Here is an 11,992-nt window from a genome sequence, read left to right as displayed (position 1 = left end):
GAGTCCGAAGAAAAACTTCTTGACTGCGGGATAGATGGAGTAACTTCCCTTGAAAATTCAACATGGCGGAGAAGGTAAATGCTTTTTCATTGTTGTCGGCTAAGATAGCTTCGGTCATACAAGAAGTTACAGAGGAATTTACTGTCTCACTTCCTTATCCCTTTCATTTAAACTCTCCCCCATTTTAAATATTTGATCAGTTATTGGTAAGGTGATGTTTTACTTTTAAACTTTAAAAAAAAATTTACCTTTGACTTTATTGTTTTTTTGTCTTAGTCTTGGTCGGTCAGTCTTGAGTTGGAGTTGGACTGACTTTTAACTTCATATCTGTTGGCTCTCTCCTGAAACTGCACTGCACTTTTTGACTATTTCGTGACCATTAAAATTCATTCACAATCATGGCAATAACAATGAAAAATAGAAATCAACATCTATCTGAGGAGAGGAGCAGGAGTCGGGAGAGGGAGAAAAGGCTGTCATTATTCCCAGACGCCTGTCTGGGGATAATAAAAATTCGTTATCCCCAGACAGGTGTCTGGGGATAACCAATTTTTGTTATCCCCAGACACCTGTCTGAGGATACTATCCCCAGACGCATGTAGCAAGTGGGCAGAAAGATTTTATGCAAAATGCCAAACTAGGCGTGAAAAATGCCAAATATTCTGGAAAAAATACTAGATAGTGGTTGTGTCCCAAAACAATTAATATATCAAGTGATATTTAACACAAGATGAAAGTAAATAGTGATCAAATGTCAAATCCAGCTCTTTTTAAAAAAAATATTTTAAATTTAAAGCAAATGGATCAATGAAATTTCTTTTGTTACTTTGATCTGAAAACGTCAAACTGGCAATTCGACTTTTTATTTTCAACCAGGAAGAAAGTTGTTAATCATCAAATCTGTTCATAGTCCACCAACCATTTAAATTTTCATTACCAACCTACCTGTTAACTTTATTGATCATCTCTTGTTTCTATAATTTGCTCATTCTGGCCACAATTTTGGGGACGACCGGGAATAATTTTTATGCCGCGGACGAATTCCTAGGCCATGGTGTTGTTCGCCCCAAAGCCCAAAACCCACACCTGTTATTTTCCTGTCTGCTTCGCACAAGACAATACAATTTAGTATCACACGTCCACAGAACTAGATCCAACAACATATTTTTATTCGAATCAGAGATGAAAATAACTACCAAAACAAGGAAGCAAAAATGGTGGACATATGTTTAGCTCATATATGAATTTAAAATATTCCGATCGCGGTGTGGATAGGCAGCTCAGTGGGTAAGGCCACCTTTCATTTTACTCCTTTTAGCTGCACAGATTCGACCCAGTCGCGACCGCCCCCCCCCCCCCCCCCCCCCCCCCCCCCCCCTTTTTTACTTTTCTTTCTTTCTTCCCAATTGATTTTTATTGTTTTCACCTTTGTTCCGAGTTCCGAGCAAGAGTTTTTTTTTTTTTTAATCAGTTGAATTTTTTATTTCTCCGATAATAATATTTCATTATTTAATTTGCTCTAGATCTATTATTGTTTTTTTTTTTTGTTTTGGTCAATGATAATAATAATAATAATAATAATAATAATAATAATAATAATAATAATAATAGTAATATTTGTTATTATTATTACTATTACCATCATAATCATTATTATATTATTATCAATAATAGTATTATTTTTATTATTAATACTCTTATTATCATACTATTATTATTATTAATATTATTATTATTATTATTATTATTATTATTATTACTATTATTATTATTATTATTATTATTATTATTGTTATTATTATTATTATTATTGTTAACACTATTCCCTGTCCTAGGGAAATCTCTCTTTTTCTTTTTTTTTTTTTTATATTTTGACCTAAACCTTAGAGTTTTTTGTTTGCTAAACCTTTATGTAAATGTTCCGTTTCTGAGCATGAATTTCTTAAATTGTTTTTATTTTTAAAACAATTATTGTTTTTATTTTTAACACAATTATTGTTTTTTTTTTCTCCTCTATCTGACCATTTGGTCGCTCTCTGAATATTTCTGTTTGTTTGCTTTATAATTATTTATTCTTTTTAGACACTATTTGAGATCGGAGTGGGGACGAATATATTTGCTAGAAACTAGAAAAAAACAAGAGAGGGAGAGAGAGAGAGAGAGAGAGAGAGAGAGAGAGAGAGAGAGAGAGAGTTTAATAACAAAAAAAGAGGTGGGGGAGGATGGATGGGACATTTATCCCTTTCAACGTTCTGTAAAAAGAAGACGGAATTTAAAAAAAAAAAATGACGTTACCAGGATTCGAACCCACAACGTCGATTATGGTAAAACTTCCAGGGCAGACGACTAAACCATTCACCTGTCTGGGGATAACGAATTTTCATTATCCCCAGATGCATATTGAAACTCCGCTCTTTTAAACAATTATCCACATTCCAGAACATGGAATGTTTCCAAATGCACATAGAAATAAGGAAAGTTAATAAAATATCTATAAAAACATAAAATTAACCAACATTAAAATCAGTTGTTACTACATATACACAATATGCGTCGACTTCGAAGTGGGTGTCATGGCCGAATGGTTTAGTCGTCTGCCCTGGAAGTTTGACCAGAATCGACGTCGTGGGTTCGAATCCTGGTAACGTCACTTTTTTTTTTTGGTTTAAATTCCGTCTTCTTTTTACAGAACGTTGAAAGGGATAAATGTCCCATCCATCCTCCCCCCATCTCTTTTTTTAAAAAATATTAAACTCTCTCTCTCTCTCTCTCTCTCTCTCTCTTGGTTTTTTTTTCTAGTTTCTAGCAAATATATTCGTCCCCACTCCGATCTCAAATAGTGTCTAAAAAGAATAAATAATTAAAAAGTAAACAAACAGAAATATTCAGAGAGCGACCAAATGGTCAGATAGAGGATAGATATAATAATAATAATAATAATTATAATGATAATAGTAATAATAATCATGATTATAATAATAATAATAATAATAATAATAGTATGATAATAAGAGTATTAATAATAAAAATGATATTATTATTGATAATAATATAATAATGATTATGATGGTAATAGTAATAATAATAACAAATATTACAATTATTATTATTATTATTATTATTATTATTATTATTATCATTTGACCAAAAAAAACAAAACAATAATAGATCTAGACCAAATTAAATAATGAAATAATATTTTTGGAGAAATAAAAAACTCAACTGATTAAAAAAAACTCTTGCTCGGAACTCGGAACAAAAGTGAAAACAATGAACATCAATTGGGAAGAAAGTAAAAAAAAAAAAGGGTGTGTGTGAGGGGGGGGAGGGGGTAGGGTGGATCGCGACTGGTTCGAATCTGTGCAGCTAAAAGTAAAAGGAGTAAAATGAAAGGTGGCCTAACCCACTGAGCTGTCTATCCACACCGCTATCGGAATATCTTAAATTCATATATGAGCTAAGCATATTTCCACCATTTTTGCTTCCTTGTTTTGGTAGTTATTTTCATCTCTGATTCGAATAAAAATATGTTGTTGGATCTAGTTTTGTGGACGTGTGATACTAAATTATATTGTCTTGTGCGAAGAAGACAGGAAAATAACAGGTGTCGGTTTTGGGCTTTGGGGCGAACAACACCATGGCCTAGGAATTCGTCCGCGAAATAAAAAATAATTCCCGGTCATCCCCAAAATTGTGGCCAGAATGAGCAAATTATAGAAACAAGAGAATATCAATAAAGTTAACAGGTAGGTAGGTAGTGAAAATTTAAATGGTTGGTGGACTATGAACAGATTTGATGATTAACAACTTTCTTCCTGGTTGAAAATAAAAAGTCGAATTGCCAGTTTGACGTTTTCAGATCAAAGTAACAAAAGAAATTTCATTGATCCACCTGTCTGGGGATAACGAATTTTCATTATCCCCAGACTGGCGTCTGGGAATAATGACAGCCACTTATGTACACGGTAACTTTAGGCAGTTTAGTGAGCAGCAGCAGTGGGAGTCAAATTGTGACCCAACTCGCCCATAAGAAAGTTATGACTGGAACTTGCCGTTCGCTTTTACTAATAGTTTTAGAGGGGTTCAATTAAAGATGCATAACTTCGACTTCATTATAAAGAGGAATATCGCAGATATTTCGGTATCATCATTATTTTCGTTACTAACCGGTACCGAGCCTCAGGATCTACGTACACGGCAACATTTATACACGGTAACCTTGAATCTCGCCTTTAATGGGCTAAATTGTATTGTTTGATTTTTTTAAATAACACATACGCACGCACACAGACCGAGGTTTATCCATTGCTTGTATTTGTCTTGTATTGTAACGGCAAACCAGTTACCGGAGCTACCATGTACATAGATCCTGAGGCAAGGTGCCCGGTAACCGTGTACATAGACGCTGCCTTGTTGTGTTGATCATCAATGATCAATCATTCAAAACTCAAGTCCAAGTCATTGTCATCATCAGCATATGATGATATAGTTATAGACAGTGATAGACAATTATTTAATAAGAATTAGTCCGGCCTAATTAGTATGAGTTAGTAATGATGACTGACATTGACATGTGTTGGTGCATACATACTTAGATTCAGAGAAAGCTTGTTTTGATTTTTAGAATATAAATTCTATCTATTCTCTAGACTTAGACCTTGATTATCCTGTTCCTGACTCTGACTGTTAGTCTGAGCCATTTACCTTAAAGGAAAGGACTCTAAACAAAGTAGGAGTGATCCTCTTTTCATTTGTTATGATGACTTCTGCCATGCGCAGAGCCATTTCCGATTTCCATTTTAATAGATTACTGGATCTAAATCTCAAGTATTTACCTAAAATACCTCTTAATTCTCTATAAGATAATCTCGGAAGTCTGCGATTTTTGCAAATATAAGAGTTGCTATGATATAAATCTTTATCTCAATGATAATGGTTAACTGTAGTCTTATAAAATGCACACTTTTCTCTTATAAATGAAAATTCTAAATTAGTTTAAAACTAGATTCAAAGATTCCTTTGGACTGGTGGATGCACCCCTTTTACTGCAGACTTTTAAGCAAGTCAATTTTAAAAGTTTCATTTCAAACTTATATGTATGATTTTTCCAAATAATATTTGTCACGAAATTTATTTTTTTTTGGTTTCGAAATAACACAGTATTTATTTTATAGCAAATAAAAACAAGCTGTTTACGGTCAACAGTTCCGAAGTTACGTCCGTCTTATTTTTACATTGGTGCATTAATAAACGCAACATGTATGAAGCATGATGGTTTTGTAAATATAAGTCAATAACTCCTTGAGAAATATCTGTTGAAAAGTCTATAAATTATTAATCAAGGAGAGGGAAAATAGCGAAAGATATTGCCCTGCATAACTAATCATCAGACAAGAAGAGTGTATTGACAACCTGATCTTCTTATTCATCAAATGAAAGAGATACTTCTGAGTCTGAGCCTAGATATTAGTATATAATAATCAAACTATTTTTTTTATCGTGAAAAGGGTAGGAAATTAGAAGATGGATATCTGGTCATACTTTTAACATTTTGACTTGGTCCTGTACTGTAACATTGGTGACAACCCCCTTCCACTAGATTTTGTTATTATAGAACTAGAACTCTAAGAGATCTGAAGAAACCCCCCACCCAAAAATTTGAGCGTTTATATAGCGCATTATATGCTTAACAAAGGGCTCAAAGCATTTTACAAGTTGTCCATACCCAGCAGCAACAGTTGACATATAGGACAAGACATCTACATTTTAAATATCAGCATGAGTTGACTTGTTCAATTATAAATGTTACATGCTTTTTTTTCTTTTTCTTTTTCTTTTTTTTTTTATTAAACAGAAAATGGAAGTAGATGAGGTGAATCACCAAGGGATAAAGCAGTATTATATCAGTAAGAATGAGGAACTACAGGTAAGAATTAACATCATGGATTTAAATATGAGGGCTGCCAATTCTCCTTTTTTGAACTGGAAGTTTTGTTTTGTCTTTTTTTTTAAACATGATTATTTACTGCCATACGCCCGTTTCTAATTAAATTCCTTGATGTCAGATCTCATAGATCTAAGAGCAGTGTGGCCCAAGTTTTCTTAACCAGACTTTTTAAGGATATTATTTATTTTTCGATGATATGAAATAGATAGGTTTATGGTGGTTGAGTGATTGTGTGTGTATATTTATTTTCATTATTTTTTATTCTCAGTTGATTGTTACTGAGAGAACACAGAATTTGAGAAGATTGGAGGCACAGCGAAATGAACTCAATGCCAAAGGTATTATATATCCAGCTCATATTCCTATTTAGTCTTTTGTTGGGTTTTTTTTTTGGGTTTGTTTTTGTAAGCAATTGTATAATTTTATTACAGCTATTTTATTTTCACAACGCTCTCTTTGTTTTCCAATTGAAGAAAAAGAATACTATTTATTATCATTTCTGGTAATTGACTTTTGATTTTTGCCTCTCAGGTTCTGTATGTTTTTAACAAAAAATTAAAAGAAATTTCAGTGAAAGTATTGTCCTCACTTATTTTTTAGGGGGAATCAAAGTGTGGAACGGTAGTTTTATTGAAATTGAATGAGGATTTTATTTTTATTTTTTTAGGTTTTTATTATTCATTTTAAGATATTTTTTGGGGTTTTTGTTGCCTTTCTTGTAGCTGTTATCCTTCTTATTTTTCCTTCTTTTTTATTTTCCAGTGAGAATGTTGAGAGAAGAGTTACAGCTTCTACAAGAACAAGGATCTTATGTGGGTGAAGTTGTGAAACCGATGGACAAGAAGAAGGTTCTTGTCAAGGTGAGGTAGTGACTGGATTGTTAGGCATTATCTGCTGCTTTAAGTTTTATAAATTTAAATTGCTCATATAGTAGGTTGGCGAGTCTGGATGTTGGGAGTAAGGCTGGTGACAATTTTAAAAATTTTTTTTTAAAAAGATGAATGATTAAAGATGTGTATCAATTCTTAAGTATTTTAATTTTTAAACAGATAATTCATAGAAACATGGGTAGAAAAGCGGCATCTTTGGTGGGTTGAGTTCAGTTCAGTAAACTCTCCTGATTTCATAAGAGAAATTAATGAAATTTGTTCTGGATTTCCCAAATTTGAAGCTGGTTTTTTATTTTGATATTTTATTTCTAAAAAATAAAAAACCATCATCATCACTATCCACCAATGTCATCATCATCACATCTGTAATTAAATCCCAGTTTATACCCCGCCCCCTCAAAACAAAAAAAAAAAAAAAGAAGATTTCCAGAATTTGTCTCTGGACAGTTTGCGAATCTGATGATAAGGATATTTTTATTCTTCTTGAAAATATATAGATTTCTAGTGAGTTGTTGTTTGTGATTAGTCTATTTTGGTCAATAATTTGTATGATTGTATTCCAGGTCCACCCGGAAGGCAAATTTGTGGTGGATGTGGACAAGAATATTGATATCAATACAGTCACACCCAATTGTAGAGTAGCTTTAAGGAATGATAGCTATGTCCTCCACAAGATTCTACCAAATAAGGTATGGTGATAAGCTTTTAATCGTTTCATCATCCATCAAATCATCTCTGATTTTAATTATACCATAATTTAATTGTTGAGAGTCATGGTCAACTTGACCGCAAGCTCTCATTGCCCTATGTGTCCATGTAACATTTTAAGATAATAATTTTAAAACTTGTATAATCCCTTGGGAATGCTCATTAGAGTCGACAGTGTTAGTGAAATTTTGATTAAATTACTTGGTTTTTTTTTTTGTTTTTTTATTTTAGATTATTTCAAAGGCTATGTTAACTGTTTGACACTTTTTATTCTTCCAATTCATTATTGAGTTTGGCTTTAAATTGGTATAATTGAAAGGTTAGTTGTGCCGATCAGATTCAGCACATCAATGATGACTGTATTATCCCAATCATGTTCACCACACTCTTATAATATTGAGCCGAAAGAGCGCGCTTATTTGTTACAGACATATCAAAGAAAATATGAAATGAAATTAGCCCATGTCAACAACTCTCATCACAAATAAAACAAAGTTGTGTACCATGAGATCAAATGTAGTGGTGTGTTGTACTATAAGATCTTATAGAGACTGCAATAAAAAGTCAAAAGATCAAGAAGAGCTTGTTATCTTTGTTATGGTTTCCTATCACGTGTGTATTGACTTCATAACTTGTTATATATTTTTTGTGTGAGTGACGTGATTTACTTTTTATATCCTTTTTATTTATTTATTTATTTCTGTTATTAATTGTATTGTATTTTTAAAATTTTTTTCCTGTTTTCAAAAAATCTCAGGTTGATCCCCTGGTCAGCTTGATGATGGTAGAGAAAGTTCCAGATTCCACATATGAAATGGTGGGAGGTCTGGACAAGCAAATCAAGGAGATAAAAGAGGTCATTGAACTGCCAGTCAAACATCCCGAGCTGTTTGAAGCGCTGGGTATTGCTCAGCCTAAGGTATGTTGACACCTGACACTTATCCAGATGTATACTTTTTTTATTTTTGGCATAACATTCCCCAGACCCATAAGCAAAACAAAAGTTTTAAGTATAAATAATCTTAAGGCCATATCATGTGATATGGCAGTATCAGTTAATCATCTTGGATGAACAATAACATAAACATTTGAAGGTTAGTGATGGATATCATACAGTGATATTGAATTTACATGCTTAACAGGAACTTGAAATGTCTGCATTATTCAGGGATGGGGATTTTTCAGCTTTTGCTGATTTTTAATTTTGGTGGGAAAGGAATTGTAAGTTGGATTCTTGGTTATTCATTTATATTTTCTCGACCATTAATAAATAAATGAGCGTTTTTATATCCACGAAATGTGCTCAAAGCGCTTTACAAGGGGTCCCTGGCTAGCAGCAACACTTAACATGTAGGACGAGACATGACGCCTGTTAGGCGATATTATAATTTTTTCGGACATAGACAACACTAAAATGGCCAGGTACTCATTTTACACCGGGGTACTGTGAGAGAATGTGAGTTTAAGGGTCTTTTCCAAAGACTCAACTATGCGCTGAGCGAGGCTCAAACCCAGGACCCCCCGATCTGAAAGTGAGTGTCATACCACAAGACCACATAGCCGCACAAAAATGACCATTGCCATTTAATTTTCTCCCATTGTGCAATTAGCAATAACCACTCAGTTGCATCGCTCTAATAACATCATCACGGCATTGTATTTGGGGACATTGTGAGCGTAGCTTTCGCTGAAGCCTGAGGTCATAAAAGTTCAAATGAATAGATGAAATGGCTAGTATTCGACTTTATTTAGTTTTAGTTTCCTCCAATATAATTATTGTTTGGTCTCCCATTTCAGGGTGTTTTGTTGTATGGCCCACCAGGCACAGGCAAGACTCTGCTGGCCCGTGCTGTGGCCCACCACACAGAGTGTACGTTCATCAGAGTGTCTGGATCCGAACTGGTGCAGAAATTCATTGGAGAAGGATCCAGGATGGTACGAGAGCTGTTCGTTATGGCCAGGTAAAAATCATAACCATTATTCAGCTAATGAAAATCTCCCTTAAGATTTTTCAAGAATGTGTCTAAACATTTTGTATCAGTCTAGAAAGATCCATGCCAACATGTCTGCTGATTCCTGTCTTTTATTTTTTGGGGGTTTTTTTGGGGTTTTTTTAATTTACTTTGGACAAGCCTGATATTTGTTTGAGTGGATTTTTATTCATGGCTCTCATTTCATTGAGCACAAAGTTGGTTGGCATTACCTCTAGGATCTCCTCTTTCTCCCCTTGTCTGTTTTATAAATATTTTTTTTTCTTTCCATATTTGCCATCGCATGCTGAAAGTGGAGCTGGAGACTGTTTTCATAATCGGGGCAGTCAGATGAGAGCATATATTTTCTTGATAAAACCCCCTTTTTTTTTTCTTTTTTTTTTTTATAGCAGATTAAAATTGAGATTTCCCACCGTTATGATAGTTTGTTCACTTCTGTGTGAATAAAAAAGCAACAAGTGACTAAGAGTAAGATCTTCTCATATTTACTTTTTCCCTCAGAAAGTCTCACCTATTCAATGTTTCTTTTTTTTTTTTTTTTCTTGACAGAGAGCATGCTCCGTCCATCATCTTCATGGATGAGATTGATTCCATTGGATCATCCCGTCTTGAGAGTGGATCAGGAGGTTTGTACCCAATGCTGCCCTAACCAACAAAAGGACAGTATCTGGGCTGACCCAGATCCAACCAGTTTTGCCGCAATCGACACATTTAGTTTTTTCATTCATAACTCTTTAATTCTATTACATAGTGGAAGTCTTCTAACATTAAATAATAGCTAATGATAAATTGCGTTTTTCTGTTAGTCGGCGATTTCATTGACGTAATATGTTGCGTAATATTTTGAGATACTGTTCTTTCTTGGTTAAAGCCAAGCAAATAACTCTACCTGTAACCAACAAAAGGACAGTATCTTATACGACCGTCTCACATACTGTTCACCCTGGTTAACCACAACGCAAAATGCCTCGTCCGTATTCACCAAAAGAACAGTATCTCAGTTAAGAATATAGCAAAATACGAATAACTCGATCGACAAACGTTTTACGTCAGCGAGGGCGAGCACTCGTCATCACGGACGAGTGAGAGGCAAGGCTAAGTGTGGTTGACCTGGCGTGAGGGGAATGAATAAATTATCTCCGTCAAGTTTGTAGGCGTGACTCTGATATAATATTACTACATTAGACTATTCCTCAATCTTTTAGACCCTGACTCCTTTTTCAAGATGAGTCTATTTTTATTAAAAGCATAATAGCTTTAATTTACGCTTATTGATGATTTTGGCTATCTTGTAAATTAGACTTTAATTGTGTATCAGGGTTTTGTCATTGTACAACGATATTGGGGTGAGTGAGTGATAGTGAATTAAACCTAATAATAGCTGGAAAATAGGGTATGTCCCCCCCGCCTCTAACACGTACACACACATCCCTTTTTGTTTTAAAATCAATATCTTCATTGTCATAGGAAACGAAAAGCATGAAATGGAACGAAATCTGTTGGTACATTTATACTGAATGAAATAGGCGACATCATTCTTACTAAATTTAAAAGGTGCCTAAATTATGAGCTAATAAGATGAACAAAAAAAAATATATTTTGTCATTAGCTAATTTCGCCCACAGGGAGTTACAATAGTACAATTTAGATAAAACAAGGGAATTAATTAAAAGTTCTGCTATATTAAATTACGTTTGCTTATTTTATTCATTTCTATGTACATAGATTGTATGGTGTTATTCACGTAGCAGCTTGTTATGGAAAGATGTTTATCAATGATGAAGCTAAGGTTTTTTGATTTATTTGAAAATTCTGTTGTGCTATTTCCGAGAGTAATAGGTGAATTATTTGCCTTCCACACATTAAAATCTCAGTTTTACTATCATTTACTATCATTTAATTTTAACTTGTTATGGTACATTCAAGATTTAATCTCATAAAACAGCTCGAAATTCGTTGTATTAAGAATTGTAAATTACTTAGGGGTACTGAATCATAAATTTGCTTATCACCAGCATTAAAATGATAACTCAGATTGAATCTGGATATCACACGAGAAAGGGGGTGCTTATATACAGAAAAAAGGACAGGGCAAGAACGCACTCCAAAGTTTAGTAAAACTTGTTCTGACTGAATACCATTCACCACGACAGTCTGCCATCGATCCTGTAAATATGGTGTAATCCATTTAAGGGCAATTCCTTTTACGCCGAACGTATTTTCTAGTCTTCTTAACAAAATGTAATGGTCAATTGTGTCAAAGGCATCTGAAAGATCTGAAAGGCATAATAAATTGATATTGTTAGCATCCGCATTATATAACAAAAGATTTTAAGAAGCGCCGTTTCAGTACTGTGTTGCTGTTTGTAGGCTGACTGAACTGTTGTTCTTAAGATGAGATAATAATTGTGTCAGTACTACCTTCTAAGTTTGGACAAAAAATAGAAGGATGTGTG

The 11,992-nt window shown here is 33.8% G+C and overlaps 1 protein-coding gene across 2 annotated transcripts in view; it reads left to right on the top strand.

Moving 5' to 3' along the window:
• Window positions 1–13: 13 nt before the first annotated feature.
• LOC144965675 (26S proteasome regulatory subunit 8) overlaps window positions 14–11,992 on the top strand; it is a 19,334-nt gene continuing 7,355 nt past the window's right edge. The window contains exons 1-8 of one of the 2 annotated variants that reach the window (XM_078901255.1): window positions 14–74; window positions 5,855–5,926; window positions 6,216–6,285; window positions 6,710–6,807; window positions 7,401–7,526; window positions 8,303–8,464; window positions 9,343–9,506; window positions 10,086–10,162. In XM_078901255.1, the coding sequence (XP_078757381.1) occupies window positions 63–74; window positions 5,855–5,926; window positions 6,216–6,285; window positions 6,710–6,807; window positions 7,401–7,526; window positions 8,303–8,464; window positions 9,343–9,506; window positions 10,086–10,162 (781 nt within the window). In that variant the 5' untranslated portion in view covers window positions 14–62. Of the gene's footprint in view, window positions 207–5,854; window positions 5,927–6,215; window positions 6,286–6,709; window positions 6,808–7,400; window positions 7,527–8,302; window positions 8,465–9,342; window positions 9,507–10,085; window positions 10,163–11,992 lie in introns of both variants that reach the window. The other variant, XM_078901256.1, reaches the window with a different exon arrangement.

This window comes from Berghia stephanieae, chromosome 2 (assembly GCF_034508935.2).
Source record: "Berghia stephanieae isolate SIO BIC M18660-M18661 chromosome 2, UCSD_Bste_1.3, whole genome shotgun sequence".
Classification (NCBI taxonomy): domain Eukaryota; kingdom Metazoa; phylum Mollusca; class Gastropoda; order Nudibranchia; family Aeolidiidae; genus Berghia; species Berghia stephanieae.
This window is presented reverse-complemented; position numbering and strand designations above follow the sequence as displayed.